At 43.5% G+C, this 12,968-nt stretch overlaps 1 protein-coding gene across 2 annotated transcripts in view; it reads right to left on the minus strand.

Annotated features, from left to right (window-relative positions):
• Positions 1 to 6,426, minus strand: part of prmt3 (protein arginine methyltransferase 3) — a 206,019-nt gene extending 199,593 nt beyond the window's left edge. For both annotated transcript variants that reach the window (XM_080191539.1, XM_080191538.1), the window contains exons 1-2: positions 6,297 to 6,426; positions 4,408 to 4,531 (exon numbers count right to left, since the gene is read on the minus strand). In XM_080191539.1, the coding sequence (XP_080047665.1) occupies positions 4,408 to 4,531; positions 6,297 to 6,384 (212 nt within the window). In that variant the 5' untranslated portion in view covers positions 6,385 to 6,426. The remainder of the gene's footprint in view (positions 1 to 4,407; positions 4,532 to 6,296) is intronic.
• Between the last annotated feature and the right edge of the window lie 6,542 nt (positions 6,427 to 12,968).

A 12,968-nucleotide genomic window follows, 5' to 3' on the forward strand; every position in this document is an offset into this window, starting at 1 on the left:
TACTGTGTGCAGTTTTGGTTGCCGCACTTACGCAAGGATATTTTGGCCTTGGAGGGAGTGCAGAGGAGGTTTACTAGGCTGATACCGGAATTGAGGGGGTTGAACTATGAGGAGAGGCTGAATAAACTAGGCTTGTACTCGTTAGAGTTTAGAAGAATGAGGGGAGATCTCATTGAGACATATAAGATGATGAATGGGATGGATAGGATAGAGGTGGAGAGGCTGTTCCCACTCAGAAAGGACAGTAGGACTAGGGGGCACAGCTTCATGATAAGGGGGGGGCAGTTTAGAACAGAGTTGAGGAGGAACTTCTTCACTCAAAGGGTGGTAAATCTCTGGAATTCTCTGCCCGTTGAAGTGGTGGAGGCTGCCTCGCTAAATATATTTAAGATACGGGTAGATAGGTTTTTGATAGGCAAGGGGATTAAGGGTTATGGGGAGAGGGTGGAAAAGTGGAACTGAGACATGACAGATCAGCCATGATCTTATTGAATGGCGGGGCAGGCTCGAGGGGCTAGATGGCCGACTCCTGCTCCTATTTCTTATGTTCTTATGAATTAGACTCACCTCTGCTCCCATGGGCCATCTAAGCTATACGCCTATGCAGCCGCAAAACATCCCACATTGTGCCGTGCACTTAATTATTACACAAGCAATCCCAGCCACTCTACCCATTGTGACAATGTTTTTTTTTCCCTCTCTGCGCAATAGCACCTCAGTAAAAAGTCTGACAACACCAGGTTTAAGTCCAACCGATTTATTTGATAGTAAACTCACTAGCTTTCGAGGTTACCCCCTTCGTCAGGTGAATGGAGAGTTCTGGCCTCAGACAGAGCATATAAAGCACAGACAATTTACAGATTACTGATTAGAATGCAAATCTTTACGCCTAACCTGCTGTTCAAGTCTTAAAGTGGCTGACAATGTGAGTGGAAGGAGCACTGATCACAGGTTAAAGAGATGTGTATTGTCTCCAGACAGTACAGTAAGTGAGGTTTTGCAAACCCAGGCAAGTCACGGGGGTTACGGATAGTGCGACATGAACCCAAGATCCCTGTTGAGACCGTCCTCATGTGTGCGGAAGTTGGCTATCAGTCTCTGCTCAGCGACTCTGTGCTGTTGTGCGCCGTGAAGGCCGCCTTGGAGAATGCTTACCCGAAGGTCAGAGGCTGAATGCCCACGACCACTGAAGTGTTCGCCAACAGGAAGGGAACAGTATTGCCTGGTGAATGTCCTGGTTTTGTCAGACTTTTTACTGTGTTTACCCCAGTCCAACGCCAGCATATCCACATCAATGGCACCTCCACATGACAGGGATACTGTGCCCTGGGCTGAGTGTAGTGAGATGTGGTTAAACACCCCTTCTTCCCCACAAACAATATGTTCATCTTAAGGAGCCACAGGGGCAGAAGCTGAGAGAGCTGGCAGATAGCAGCAGCTTGTCTCTCGCACTCAAGCTGGGCGAGCAGGCCGGAGGAGGGAACGAGTTTAAAGTCTCTCTGTTGGAGTCAGCTGTTCACAGCCAGGGCCAGTCCCGAGTCGCCACTATTGGCCAGTGAGCTTGGTAGTGGAGAAAGGAGGGTGAGATCGAGGTGGGATAGTTTACTGTGGAGAAACATGACCAGGTTTCTGTTGCTTCTTCTACAATAACTTTCTCATTTTGAGATGAGATTGCCTTCTTTCTGTGGTGGGCTATTTTTGGAACCTGATGCATTTTATTTGATGAAATTTGCATTCTTGGCGTCAGTCTTCTGAAGATATTTTAAAAGTTACTTGAAAATAACTAATTTCACAGTTCTTAAACATTTGGTGTTCAGGACATGTGGTGCGACAACAATAATCTCTCTCTCAATGTCAACAAAACAAAGAACATAAGAAATAGGAGCAGGAGTAGGCCATCTAGCCCTTCAAGCCTGCCCCACCATTCAATAAGATCATGGCTGATCTGAAGTGGATCAGTTCCACTTTCCCACTCTCTCCCCATAACCCTTAATTCCCTTGTCTATCAAAAACCAAATCTACCCGTGACTTAAATATATTTAGCGAGGTAGCCTCCACCACTTCAACAGGCAGAGAATTCCAGAGATTCACCACCCTTTGAGTGAAGAAGTTCCTCCTCAACTCCGATCTAAACTGCCCCCCCTTATCTTGAGGCTGTGCCCTCTAGTCCTGCTATCCTTTCTAAGCGGGAAGAATCTCTCTACCTCTACCCTATCCATCCCTTTCATTATCTTATACGTCTCTATAAGATCCCCCCTCATCCTTCTAAACTCCAACGAGTACAGACCCAGTCTATTTAGTCTCTCTTCATAGTCCAACCCCCTCATCTCCGGTATCAGCCTAGCGAACCTCCTCTGCACTCCCTCCAAGGCCAAAATATCCTTGCGCAAACGCGGCGACCAAAACTGCACACAGTACTCCAGCTGTGGCCTCACCAGTGCCCTGTACAGTTGCAGCAAGACCTCCCTGCTTTTATATTCTAAGAAGATTGTCATTGAGTTCAGGAAGCATCGTGGCAAACATGCCAATCATCATAAATGGGGATGAAGTAGAAATGATCAAAAGCTTCAAATTTTGGGTGTCCAGATCACCAACAGTCTGTCCCAGTCCCTGCACGCGGATGCTATTGTTAAGAGAGCCCACCAATCAACACCTCTACTTTCTCAGGAGACTAAGGAAATTTGGCACATCCACTACAACTCTCACTAACTCCTACAGATGCACGATAGAAAACATTATTTTTGGTTGTATCACAGCTTGGTATAGCTCCTGCTCTGTCCAAGATTGCCAGTAACTACAAAGGGTCATGAACAAAGCCCAGTCCATCACTCAAACCAGCCTCCCATCCATTGACTCTGTCTACACTTCCCGCTGCCTCGGAAAAGCAGCCAGATAAAAATAGACCCCACCCACCCTGGACATTCTCTCTTCCACCTTCTTCTATTGGAAAAAAGATACAGAAGTCTGAGGTCACGTTATAACCGACTCAAGAACAGCTTCTTCCCTGCTACTGTCAGACTTTTACATTACCTTGCATTAAATTAATCTTTCTCTGTACCCTAGCTATGACTGTAACACTACATTCTGCACTCTTTCCTTTCCTTCTCTGTGAACAGTATGTTTTGTCTGTATAGCACGCAAGAAAAATACTTTTCACTGTATGTTATTACATGCGACAATAATAAATCAAATCATGCATGTTGGCTTTTTAACTTTACCAGCTTCCTTTCTGTCTGACCAAAGAGGCTTTTTTTCCTGTGTTTGGTAGCATTGTTGCTTTGCTTAGAGATGTGCTTAGTTTTGACAAACCTTCATCAGGATTACTGATCATTGTTGGTATTTCAGCTAAAGGGAATTTTTATTCTACTTGTAATACAACAGCTAAAACACAGGTTTATTTTTCAATTAAATCTTGGGTCATGTCTAAGCACGGTTTAGATTATCATCATACAATCACAGAATGCCTACAATGCAGAAAGAGGCCATTCTGCCCATCAAGCCTGCACTAACAATAATCCTACCAGTTTTTAGTTTTTTTCATTAGTGTCACAAGTAGGCTTACATTCACACTGTAATGGAGTTTCTGTGAAAATCCCCTAGTTGCTTCACTCTGGCGCCTGTTTGTGTATACTGAGCGAGAATTGAGCATGACCAATACACCTAACCAGCATGTCTTTCAAACTGTGGGAGGAAACCTGTGCACCTGAAGGAAATCCATGCCAACACAGGGAGATCGTGCAGACTGCGCACAGACAGTGACCCAAGCCAGGAACTGAACCTGGGTCCCTGGTGTTGCGAGGCAGCAGTGCTAACCACTGTGCCACCGTGCCACCCCACAAGCCCTAATCCTGTAAACTGCACCCACTCACCCTGCTAGTCCCCCTGACACTAAGGGGCAATTTAGCATGGCCAATCCATCTAACCAGCACATCGATGGAGTGTGGGAGGAAACCAGAGTAACCAGACAAAACCCACGCCGTCACAAGGGAGGATGTGCTAACTCCATACAGATGGTCACCTGAGGCTGGAACTGAACCCGAGTCCCTGGCACTGTGAGGCAGCAGTGCTAACCATTGTGCCGCCTTGAGACTCTTCTATTATGCATCTGTGCCCTACCACATTGTGCTATACATCTAGAAATATACAATTTCTCCCAGTAATAAAAATGTCAAATTTCACCTTCAGTTACATTCCACAGAGCCGGGTACTTTATTCCACAGTTCACTACATTCTGGCAAGGCAAAAGCTCATTCCCACCAACAGTGGACAAGCTCAAATGGCAAAAGACTAGACAAAGATATCTCACCATCTGAACCAGCCAACCACCTTGAAATATATCATGTACCTATTTCTTGAGCATCAGATTGCAAGTGAAGATGCAATTTTAAAAGTAAAAAGCAAACGCACCTCTCACAAAATAGGCAACGAATTTGTACTTGTTCCTTGTTCTGCTCATCTTCGTCCCAATCACACCATTCCTCATCGTTCATCTCTGACAATTCAGGCATCTCATCTGTAACATCCCCGCTATCTAGAGGGTTAAAAAACATCAGTAACATCTTCTCTGTTTATCAGGGGAAAGAAGAGAAAACTTGTCAAAAAGTTGTTAAGTTATGAGGTCGAGCATAAGTCACACACAGTAAAAACTGGGCTTTGTAAATCATGTTACAAGAGCCGTGCACAAAACAACATGCCGATATGCTGCACGTGGCACATCGGTTAGCATTGCTGCCCCACAGCACCAGGGACCAAGGTTCGATTCCTGGCTTGGTTCACTGTCTGTGTGGAGTCTGCACATTCTCCCCATGTCTGCATGGGTTTCCTCCCACGGAATGAAAGATGTGCGAGTTAGGTGCATTGGGCATGCTAAATTTTTCCTTGGTGTACCCAACGAGGCACCGGAGTGTAGCAACTAAGGGATTTTCACAGTAACTTCATTGCAGTGTTAACATAAGCCTACCTGTGACACTAATAAACTTAAAACTTGAACCCCTTCTTACCCCTACTGTGTGAAACCCCAACTGCAACTCCCATATAAACCCTACAGAGTCACAGTATAGTCCAGAAGGAGGCTGTTCAGCCCATAGTGTTTGCTCACAAACTATCTTACCCAGGCCCTCTCCCCTGCACTAGCCCTGTAACCCCACATATTTACCATGGCTAATCCATCTAACCTCCTCAGTGCATTTTGGGGCACTGAGGGGCAATTTAGCATGGTCAATCCTAACCAGCACATCATTGGATTATGGGAGGAAACCGGAGCACCCAAAGGAAATCCACACAGACACAGGGAGAATGTGCAAACTCCACACAGTGACCCAAAGCTAGAATTAAACCTGGGTCCCTGGTGTCGTGAGGCAGCAGTGCTAACCACTGTGTCACACAAAGGGAATAAGCTGTCAAGATGTGCGTGAGCAGGTGAAATTAATTGAAAACCAAAGCAAGTTGAACAATGGTGTTGAAATGGTCAATGAAGTAGTTGAAATAAACAACAACAACAACTTCTTATAGCAGCTCTAATGTACTGAAATGTCCCAAGGTGGTGTCACAATGGTTAGCACTGCTGCCTTTCAGCGCCAGGGACCTGGGTTCAATTCCCAGCTTGGGTCACTGCTCGTGTGGAGTTTGCACATTCTCCCTGTGTCTGTGTGGGTTTCCTCCGGGTGCTCCGGTTTCCTTCCACAGTCAAAAGCCATGTATTGGCCATGCTAAACTCTCCCTCAGTGTACCCGAACAGGCGCCGGAGTGCGGCAACTAGGGGATTTTCAAAGTAACTTCGTTGCAGTATTAATGTAAGGGTACTTGTGACTAATAAATAAACTTTAGGTGTTTCACGTGAGCATTACAAGCCAAAATAAAGGCACTGAACCACATTAAGTCTTAAACCTCGACCAAAGAGGTTACGATCTGGGGTCGAACTCCCTGTGCTAGATGTACATTCCTAACACACTCCGCCTGATGCTGTCAATATCTATCCTTTGTCAACACACAAGAAACACAAGTCACCCTCTCTGAACACATGAAATGATCAGAAAATTGCGACCCGGAGCGCTTCGCCGACAGAAGTACTGGATTAAAGACAGTGGCGTTGGGTGTACGGTTCAGAATGTGCAGAGCCCAGCTCCAATTCACTCCACAGCGAACCAAACCTCACAGCGACAGGAGAGGACAGTGAGCACGGCACCGCCGCTACATTGTTACACTCTCCACAATGTTACAATTCACATCCCTTCCGCAATGTTACAATTCACACCGCTCTTCATTCATTCATCCCTCTCCCACCCACGTGTGTTTACCTCGACTTTCAGCCATGTTCACTCTGCAAGGTCCATCAGAAACCTCTCCACCAACCCTGTTCACTTCCAGGTCAGTGGGATGGTTCATTTCGAGGGACTAGGAAGTATCGTGCGCACATTTCAAATCAAACACTCGACATGCCCCTGGTTTATGTCAGCGGGGCGTGCTCCATCCGGATTTAGATCTGATCATGAAATTTCTGTTCAATCACAATACTTTAGGAGGATTGGCCTCTGATTAAAATCCAAATAAAATTATCTTTTGTTTAGCTCCATCTAGTGCTTTCACTGAGAATTCGCAATGTTTGAATCGAAACGAGATGGCCAGTATGTAGCAGCAGTGACATTTTGTCGGCGGAAAGTTTCAAGTAGTGAATCCCAGCTTCTAAATGGCAAAAGTGCAGGGCAAGACTCTTTGAATTGTGAACACCCCTTTGTAGGATTGAATAGTTTGGGCGACACACACCGACCCGGCGGTTAGCACTGCTGCCTCACAGCAACAGGGATCCGGGTTTGATTTCTGGCTTGGGTCACTGTCTGCGGAGTCTGCACATTCTCCCTGTGTCTGCATGGGTTTCTTCCCACAGTCCAAAAGACATGCTGGTTAGCTGCATAGGCTGTACTAAATTATCCCTCAGTGTACCCTAACAGGTGCCGGAGTGTGGCAATGAGGAGATTTTCACAGTAGCTTCATTGAAGTGTTAATGTAACTCTACCTGTGACACTAATAAACTTTTTTTAAAAACTTTAGTTTATCCTACAAAGGACTCATTTCTCATTCCAAAATACCCTGATAAAAACATTGTACACTCTTAATGCTTTCTGAAACTGTACAATTTTTGGACCGAGTGGGAATGTTTCCAAAGCTTTTTTCTTCCAGGATTTTCTGCCAAGATCATGAAAGCAAGAAGAATCTCTTCGCCAAGATGTGGGTTAAAAAAAAGTATAACATTTCAGAAATTAAAACATTTCCACAATGGGTTTCCCCCCAGAATTAATATAAATAGGATTCAACTTATTCAATGTAAGCATTTTAGAACTGAGCATATGAAAGTTCCTTTAGGAAAAAAAAATAGGGTTTCCTGATGTTGTAGACTCATAGAATCCTTACAGTACAGAAGGAGACCATTCAGCCCATCTAGTCTGTACCAACCACAATCCCTCACAGACCCTATTCCCATAACCCCACACATTTACCAGGCTGACACTTGGGTCATTTTTAGCATGGCCAATCAATCAATTAGGAGGTCCACACTGTGCCACCATACACATCTCAAGCCTGTAATTAGCAGATGAGTTTATAAGAATGAATGTTAATATTACTCGCAGCCGATGTTCCAGCTGGGGTAAGACTTCAATTTAAATGTCACATTACTATACCAAAATGTAATGAGTGGAGAATGCTTACATAACTGAAGGCATGTGAGACTCACTCGCAATAACTTTGAGCAATGATTGATTTATTATCGTTACATCTATTAGGTTACATTGAAATTGCACCCTGTACAAAAAAAACATAGTGTGTTCATAGAGTACATAGGGCAGAAGGAAAGAAGAGAATGCAAATTATTATGTTACACTCATAGCTAGGATGTAGAGAATGATTTGCTTAATATAAAGTAAGTCCAATCAAAAGGCTGATGGCAGCAGGGAAGAAGCTGTTCTTGAGTCGGTTGATGCATGATCTCAGGCTTTTGTATCCTTTTCCTGAAGGTGGAAGAGAGTATTTTGTTGTGGTTCTGGTCAGAGGAAGGCCAGATCACATTCATCCTAGCCAGCGGTTTTGGACGAGACGCTCTCTAAAGCAGAGAAGTCAATGAGCCTATAGTATGAGATTAGAATTGGAACTAATGGGGAGAGTAATTCCGAACACAGAATAGTTGAGCTATGTAATTCTGTGAAACCCAACACAGGAGTTCTAATATGTTGCCATCATTCTCATAGAATCCCTATAGTGAAGGAGGCCATTTGGCCCATTCGAATCTAACCAACTCTCTGACAGAGCATTCCAACCAGATCCTATCTCTGTAACCCCAACATATTTACCCCACTAATCTCCCTAATCTACACATTTTAAGGGTCAATTTATCATGGTCAATCCACCCAATTTACATATCTTTGAACTGTGGAAGGAAACCAGGGCACCCAGAGGAAATCCACACAGACACTGGAAGAACATGTAAACACCACACAGACAGTTACCCGAGGCTGGAATCGAACCCATGTCCCTGGTACTGTGAGACATCCATGCTGTTATTCAATAGTGAAGAGGACAGTCGGACTATCATCCAATCTTTTCAGTGAAATTGAAAGATTATTTATATAATAAATGGTTAAAGTAAGCATTACAATATTTCCTTCAAAATCATAAATTTGAATTCCACGTAGAAAACCTGAACCTCATATGATTTTCATTCATAATTCCACCCAGTCATCTGTGCCACTATAGTATGATGGTGAACATAATCTTTACAGATGCACCATGGAAAGCATCCCTTCTGGTTGTATCGTAGCTTGGTGTGGCTTCTGCTCTGCCCAAGACCACAAGGAACTACCAAAGGTCATGAACAAAGCCCAATCCATCACACAAACCAGCCTCTCATGCATTGACACTGTCTGCCCTTTCTGCTGCCTTGGAAAAGCAGCTAGCGTAATTAGGAACCCCACACACCCTGGTCTTCCATGTTCTTCCTTCGAGAAAAAGAGGTCACATACCAACTGACTCAAGAACAGCTTCTTCCCTGCTGCCATCGGACTTTTGAATGGATCTACCTTATATTAAGTTGATCTTTCTCTACACCCTAGCTCTGGCTGTAACACTACATTCTGCACTCTCCTTCTCTATGAACAGTCTGCTTTGTCTTTTTAGTGTACAAGAAACAATATTTTTCACTGTATACGAATACATGCGACAATGATAAATCAAATCAAATCAAAAACATTTGAAGATTCTGTACCTATATATTTATTCATTGCACTGTGGCCTTGGTGGTGTTTTTATTTAAACCCTGTACCAACAGCCACACAACACTACCTGCCAAATACTGGATTCACAATCCTTGGAATTGTCAGAAACCCAAACACAAGGCAGCCTATCATCAGAATCTTTATCTCCAAAGATCCCAAGATTCAAGACATTGTCTTCTGTGCTCTGGGTTACAAATGGAAAGCTAACAGATAAATTTCAATGATTTTCCACCACTTACTACAAGCCATTAACTTTGCATCTTGGGGATGGCTTTGAAAACTACTTAAATGGTTAACATACTTGTTACTTGGACTTTTGATGATGATAGAAACCAATAGTAGTGATTCATCAAGTTAGTAGTTTAATCACCACTCCGCCTCCCTCAGGTACCATGCACAGCTGGCCATGCACTTCCATTGGATTGGCCCATGATTATGGAATAATTGTTATGCTTACATATTACTGCAATAGCTTGCCCTTGCAACCATTCCATAGCCGACCAGGAGACTTCCCTGCTCTTTACTCCCTGCCATCAGGTGTACTAAATGGATTTATAGGCTGATAATCAATGTTCTGCCCATGCCTTCCATGACTTGAAACCGGGGCTTCTCTAAAGTTTGTAAAATTTATTTATTATTAGGCTTCCATTAACACCACAATGAAGTTACTGTGAAAATTTCCTAGTCGCCACACTCCGGCACCTGATGGGATAGACTGAGGGAGAATTTAGCGTAGCCAATGCAACTAATCAGCATGTCTTTTGGACTGTAGGAGGAAACCAGAGCACCCAGAGAAAACCCACACAGACAGGGTGAGAATATGCAGACTCCACACAGGCAGTGACCCAAACCGGGAACTGAACCCTGGTCCGTGGTGCTGTGAGGCAGCAGTGCTTAACCACTGTGCCATCTTGCCACCCTCTGTCCCAGAGATAGGGGCATTACTCACTGCGCCACAAGACTGCCCTATCATCACTGCTGATATCAACTAAAATCTGGTATTGCTTCCATATAAAATCTTTATTTGAATTGTGTTATTCAAATGTTGGCTTATGATATACTTTTGATTTCATTTGATATAGATTTGATCTATTATTGTCACATGTATGAACATACAGTGAAAAGTATTGTTTCTTGTATGCTATACAGACAAAGCATACCATTCATAGAAAAGGAAATGAGAGAGTGCGGAATGTAGTTTACAGTCATAGATAGGGTGTAGAGAAAGATCAACTTAATGCAAGGCAGGTCCAATCAAAGGTCTGACAGCAGCAGGTAAAAAGCTGATCTTGAGTTGGTTGGTCCGTGACCTCAGACTTTTGTATCTTTTTCCCGACGGAAAAAGGTGGAAGAGAGAATGTCCAGAGCACATTAACTGCTTTTCCAAGGCAGCGGGAAGTGTAAACAGAGTCAGTGGATGGGAGGCTGGTTTGCATGATGGATTGGGTTACATTCACAACCTTTTGCAGATTAAATTAGATCAAATTAGAATCATAGAATCGCTACAGTGCAGGAGGCCATTCAACCCAACAAGTACATGGGTACATGGGATTTAATGGGATTGAGGGTTATAGATAGGCCTGGTAGGTAGGGATATGATCGGCACAACTTGTGGGCCTAGGGGCCTGTTTGTGCTGTAGTATTCTATGTTCTATGTAAGTCTGTACCCCTAGAGTACCTTAACCAGGCCATCTCTCTCACCCTATCACTGTAACCCCACATATATTTACCCCACATGTAACTATTCCCCCAACTTACACATCTTGGGACAATAAGGGGCAATGTAGCATGGGCTAATCCACCTATCCCGCACATCTTTGGACTGTGGGAGGAAACTGGACCACCTTGAGGAAACCTATGCAGACATCGAGAGAGTGTGCAGACTCCACACAGACAGTCACCCACAGCCAGAATTTAACCCGTGTCCCCAGCGCAGTGAGGCAGCAGTGCTAACCACCATGCCACCAAATTAACAGACACAGTATTTGTCTACTTGTAAGGTTAGTATAAAAATATTGGATTTTGTTTAAAGAGCACACCATGTAAAACAGCATTCAGAACTGTCTGAATCCAACATCATTGACAATAGTTGTGTTAAAAGCAGTGCAGTCAAATCGTAGGGCAGCAGAGGGTGCTGTTTTCAAGATTACTGGTTTTAAATGGATGTCATAATGCAAGCTTTCGATTTTAATTTTAGGCCTAATTTATAAAACGATTAACCACACTTTTTGTTTTAAATTGGAACATTAGGAGATGCTTGTGGCGGTTTTCCCTTTGTATTTGGGGCAGCACAGTGGTTAGCACTGCTGTCTCACAGTGTCAGGACCTGGATTCAATTCAGGCCTTGAGTGACTGTCTGTGTGGAGTTTGCATGTTCTCCCTGTGTCTGTGTGGGTTTCCTCCAGCAGTCCAAAGGTGTGCAGGTTGGGTGGATTGGCTATGCTAAATTGCCCCCAAGTGTCTGTTGGAGAGTCAGTTCAGGCTGGTTGGGCTGAATGGCCTCTTTCTGCACTGTCAGGATTCTATGGTATTAATTAAATTCCCTTTCTGCAGTTTCTAGGTGCAATATTTAAAAACAAATAAGATTATTTTGACATGCTGCAGGATGAGGAGGCAGGGCACTAGAGAAAGAAAAAATTCCGTTCAACGTTAACTGGGCAGTAGGGATCCAAAAATAGGCTGGTAATTTTTACATCCTGCTATCTTGGCCCACTGTCTTTCACAGAAGACTATTGTGGTGTCCTGGGAGCAAGCTAACAAGTGATAGGTCACTTTCCCATGCACATCAGCACCCTAATGATACTTAATAAGCACAGAATAGGAGTAGCCACACAGCACCTTGTGGGAAAATTATGACTCACCTTCTATCTCAAATTTATTTGCCCATTGTGATGATACTGTGCCTTTAAGAAATATATTTTAGTCATGTTTCTTTTGAAGGATTTATTTTAGCAGTTTTCTTATTAACTGGTGCCATTTTGTCTGTAACAGGCATCCTCTATTGTTACTGCAGCAGCATAACTGTTGCTAATTGCCAGAATGTTTCTTTTGATCTGAACAAATGTTGTTCTGCTGTTCCTAGTGTTTTCTCCTGGGGTTTTGCAGAGTAGGACTTGATTAGGTCATGTGACAGAAGAATCAGGTGACTAGATGGAGCTAGGCTTATGCAGAGAACTCAAGCTCAAATGCTGCTTGGAGTTGTTAGAAAGCAGTGCCTCTCTTTTCTCTCTCTGGATTTAAGAGACTAAAATCTACCGGGAAATGTCTCTTTCTCTGAGGTTCTGTTGTTTGGGGTGGAATTTTCTTTCAGAGTCTGCTGTATGAGAATCAGAAGACAGGTATCTATCTGGAGCTCTATCCAAAGGTTCCAGCATTCACGAAACCGCATCTGCTTTTGGTGCTAACTAGTACTGAAGAAGGAATTTAGGTCTATGGGAATCGTGCTAAATTAGAATAACAGAGATGGATAACTATCAAGACTTATACTTTGTCATTTTAAGTATTGTAGTTGGTAAAAGTTATGCTAATTCTTTGTTATATTCTAACTGTAACATTTGTTTTGATAAAAGCTTCCTCGTGGGTCAATTGAATCATACCTTGAGCGATACACCTTATTCTCACATTAATGCCAAAACAATACGAAAAGTTAAGGTTCAGGCTAACTTCATACTACACCTTGATATTTCTGCTCTGATCCCTAACACC

Source organism: Carcharhinus amblyrhynchos, chromosome 6 (genome assembly GCF_965287045.1).
Source record: "Carcharhinus amblyrhynchos chromosome 6, sCarAmb.v2.hapA, whole genome shotgun sequence".
Taxonomy (NCBI): domain Eukaryota; kingdom Metazoa; phylum Chordata; class Chondrichthyes; order Carcharhiniformes; family Carcharhinidae; genus Carcharhinus; species Carcharhinus amblyrhynchos.